The sequence below is a fragment of the Durio zibethinus genome, chromosome 25 (assembly GCF_047325235.1).
Source record: "Durio zibethinus cultivar Kanyao isolate XHJ-2024 chromosome 25, ASM4732523v1, whole genome shotgun sequence".
Taxonomy (NCBI): Eukaryota; Viridiplantae; Streptophyta; class Magnoliopsida; order Malvales; family Malvaceae; genus Durio; species Durio zibethinus.
In genome coordinates this window covers 9,396,712-9,400,477 of record NC_143186.1, presented here as the reverse complement: position 1 = coordinate 9,400,477, position 3,766 = coordinate 9,396,712, and the positions used below count along the sequence as shown (strand labels likewise).

Sequence of the window (3,766 nt, the reverse complement as noted above, 5' to 3'; positions counted from 1 at the left end):
TGAGATTTTTAGAGATTAATTAAATATTATTTAATTGATTTAAAAAAAATTGTAAAAGAAGAATTCTAAAAAAAAATAATTTTTGATAAGTAAGTTAACATGCTTATAAATAATGAGTCTCAATAGAGTTATATATAAGAGAAAATTATGAAAAAATTATAAAGTTTTATCAGGATAAACACCTCATAAAATCAAAGGGGATTTTTATCCTCATAAAATCAAAGGGGATTTAAAATAACTACATGGGTATGTATATATGTTTGTTTGATATAAAAATATTTTATAGGACTAAAAGAGATTTAGAGAGACCACATGGATATGTATATATATTGGTTTAGGATGAGAATACATTATAAGATTAAACGAGAATGAAAAATTTTATGGATATTGATTATGAGCAATTATATTTGTAATTTTTTACAATAAGTAAATTTTTTTTTCATCTGTGAAAGTAAATAAATTAAATATCGAATCACATTAATCATTATGTAGATAATTATTGGTTTAATTACACTTCTACTTGAATGTTTAATCGATTTTGGGTTTTTTACCTATCTATTAAAAGTGGTGAATAGTTTTTGAATTGAATGTCTTTATATATTTAATCACATTTATATAATTTATTTTATATATTTACCATGATCGATGTAATTTAGATTTTATGTCTATTTATTAACTGAATTAATATCTTTGGATTCAATAACACTAAAATCATTAACCATTTTATTAATAGTATAAGATAATTAATCACTTGTTAAGAAAAATACTATCGGTCTCACTACTTTTATATTTGTCAATATGTGTAACTTACCTGATATGATAATAATTTATTAATTTAATTATAATATTTTATTTATTAATTTATTATTCACAAATTGGCACAATTATACATATAAATTTATCTAATAACTATAAAAGAACAAAAATATTTTTAAAAAATTAAGGCAAAGTAGCATGACTCATTATTCAACTGTCAATGTATTATAAACAACATACAAGAACATCACTTACACTATTTGCCTTTTGCCATCTACAATCTCTAGCCGATAAAAACTGCAACCTTCGCTATAAGGTAAAGCCTTTCCCTTCCATTCTGTTAAATGTGAATTCAATTAATTTAATAACAAAGGCCGAAAAAAAAAGGATTTATTCTTAAATGGTTATGAAATTTTGTCAAATTAAAAAAATTCTGGAATTTCAACATACCAAAATGCCATGCAACTCCAACAGTGGATGAATCCAGGTTAGTAGACGACGTCATATCATCAATAACGTGTTGCAGGTCCATGCTCATGGCATCTATGAAACTTTTGTAGCCTTCTAGTAATGCCTAACCATATAATTAACTAATTGAAATTTTGAATCTTAGAAATTTTTTAAAAAAAAATTATTAAACCAAATCAAAGAATGAAATGACACCAGAAAATCTACGACCCAACTTGCTTTCACAATTATTGTTTCTTTAGAAGGAAATAATGTGTTAATTAGATCTTGTCTAATTGGTAAGAGGAAGGTTTGAAACTTTGAGGTATAATGTAAGTTAAAAATATTAGATTTATCTAATTATATGATAGTTTTTTTATAATTGAATTGTTTATCAATTTGATTGATTTAATTCAATGTTTTATTATATGAACATAATATTATTTATGAAACTAACTTTTTTGTACCTAATTGTATGAAAAAAAAAAAAAGAAATAATGCATTTATATATAAAAATAAATGAAAAAAAAGAATCTAGTTAATGAAGTTTTGGTTTTATGGCAAAAAAAGATTTTAAAATCTTTGGCTCTACTGAAATTATTTAATTATATTCTAATTTATTTGTTGATTATTTAATAATTTTTTGTATTAGATTTAATATTTTATTATGCTTATAATTTCTCTTGTATACATGTTTTTTATTAAAAAAAATCTAAATTGATTACTTGCTTAATATTTAAGACAAAAAAGAAAAAAATAATTGTTTTAATAAGTTAAAATTAAAAATTAAATTTCGTAAGTATGGTTCATATTGTGGGACATATATGTAGATGTCCATGTGATTGCTACAATTTATATTAGATGAACATCCACGTGATACTAAGGTGATATATTCCATTGAATTGTTAACTTAACTGAAGGAATAAATGAGTTTGAAACATATTTAAAAAATCAAGAATCATTGGCAAATTATTAATTTAATTAGTTAAGATTTATTTTTTTGACGAAAAAATCTTTGATTCGAATTCTATCGATAATTATTTGTTAAGATCATCTTAATACATGATTTATATTCATTTATCTTAAGCTGTCAGATATGATACATTTTATCTTTATCTAAAAGACTGAACAATTTATTTATCTCAAATTTTTTTTAATAAAAAAACCGAAAATCTAAAATTTGATTTTTAAAATCATGGATAAAATTAAAGTATCGTACAAAATCACAGATGTTTCGCAAAATTTACTAAAACAATCTTATTTCAGCCAAAAAAAAAAACCTTTTATCAAACACACCGATATCAGTCTATCAGACACCATATCTTAATCATCAAATGAGAAAAAAAAGTCTTATAATCTAGACCAAAAGAAAGAATTCAAGCGATTAAAGAGTACATGGAGGATCGATGTTGATAAATACCTTGCGACCGACGATCGGACGAGAAAACATTATAAGGTCTTCATACACGCAATTCTCAGCAACTAAGAGCTCTAGGGATGTGAGATCATGGTTATTAATTGCTGCGTAGAAACTTTTGATAACCTCCCCTACATCCTGTGATTGTGATGTCGACGGAACATCCACCTTCCGATCATTTTCGGAATATGAGACCTTGATCAAGTTTTGAAGGGTCGATGTTGGTTTCCTGCCGCTTCTCCAGGGAGCAATTACGGGGTTTGTTGAGTTAGGAAAAACTTTGTTCCATTGAAGGAGAATAGTGGGTGGGGAATGGAGGGGAATAATTATAGAGCTAATTAGCAGCATTATTGATAGATTTACTTTGGGATGAGTCTAAGCTTTGGACTCTGTTTCTAATTTCCTATTTCCAGTGAACTCTTCTGTTCTAAATGCGGCCATCGTACGTTAGGAGCCGACCAAAATCATTAAAACATTGTCGAACAATATTAAATTTTTTATAGATTAAACTATGAGATTTAAAGAGGTTTAAGACTCAACTTTTATTATACGTGAATTTGTTTTAATTTTATATTAATTTTTTTAATTATATTTTAATTTGTTGACTATTTGTTTAATTATTTAATTATATAATACTTAATTATAATTGTAATTTATATTTAGCTATAAATATCTAATTTTATAAAAAAAATTAATTTGTATATATAACACATGCATTATTTTTAAAAAAAAAAGTGTTCCAACTCATAAATAATAAATATTAAAATTTATCTTATTTATAAATAATTAAATTGTTAGAGAATCGAGTTCTTTTATTTTAAAAAAGTTATTTGAGTTTTTAATAAAATATTAATAGTTATATGATCAGTTGATATAATGCTTGATTTTTAATTATTATATTATTAAAATTTAATCCCTAATAATCTCAAACATAAAAATAAAAATCATTCGAATGTTTGAAAAAAATAATATTTTTAAAATGTATATTTATGCATATGAAGAACTGCGGAAAAACACATGATACAAGTCGATCAAATTAAGACGATTTTTGTTTAGATTCATAAATCCGCTTGGTCATATTTCTTGTTTTGGTTTGAGGCTGCAAGCATGGGAGGATAGTACAATTGAGAGGTCTGAAATTTAGTT

The 3,766-nt window shown here is 24.3% G+C and overlaps 1 protein-coding gene across 1 annotated transcript; it reads right to left on the bottom strand.

Annotated features, from left to right (window-relative positions):
- Positions 1-957: 957 nt before the first annotated feature.
- Positions 958-3,095, bottom strand: LOC111276357 (uncharacterized). The gene is made up of 3 exons (XM_022862099.2): positions 2,624-3,095; positions 1,207-1,330; positions 958-1,093 (listed from the first exon to the last, which is right to left on the bottom strand). The coding sequence occupies exons 1-3, from the start codon at positions 2,966-2,968 to the stop codon at positions 1,008-1,010; spliced, it is 555 nt and encodes a 184-aa protein (XP_022717834.2). The 5' UTR covers positions 2,969-3,095; the 3' UTR covers positions 958-1,007.
- Positions 3,096-3,766: the final 671 nt, after the last annotated feature.

What these genes read in the sequence shown, in the direction of transcription:
- LOC111276357 (XM_022862099.2), bottom strand. Translation starts at nt 2,968, where the DNA reads ATGCTGCTAATTAGCTCTATAATTATTCCCCTCCATTCCCCACCCACT. An exon ending in GTCCGATCGTCGGTCGCAAG is followed by an intron (nt 1,331 to 2,623) that starts GTATTTATCAAC and finishes TTATATGGTTAG; the next exon opens with GCATTACTAGAAGGCTACAA. An exon ending in TGGAGTTGCATGGCATTTTG is followed by an intron (nt 1,094 to 1,206) that starts GTATGTTGAAAT and finishes CACATTTAACAG; the next exon opens with AATGGAAGGGAAAGGCTTTA.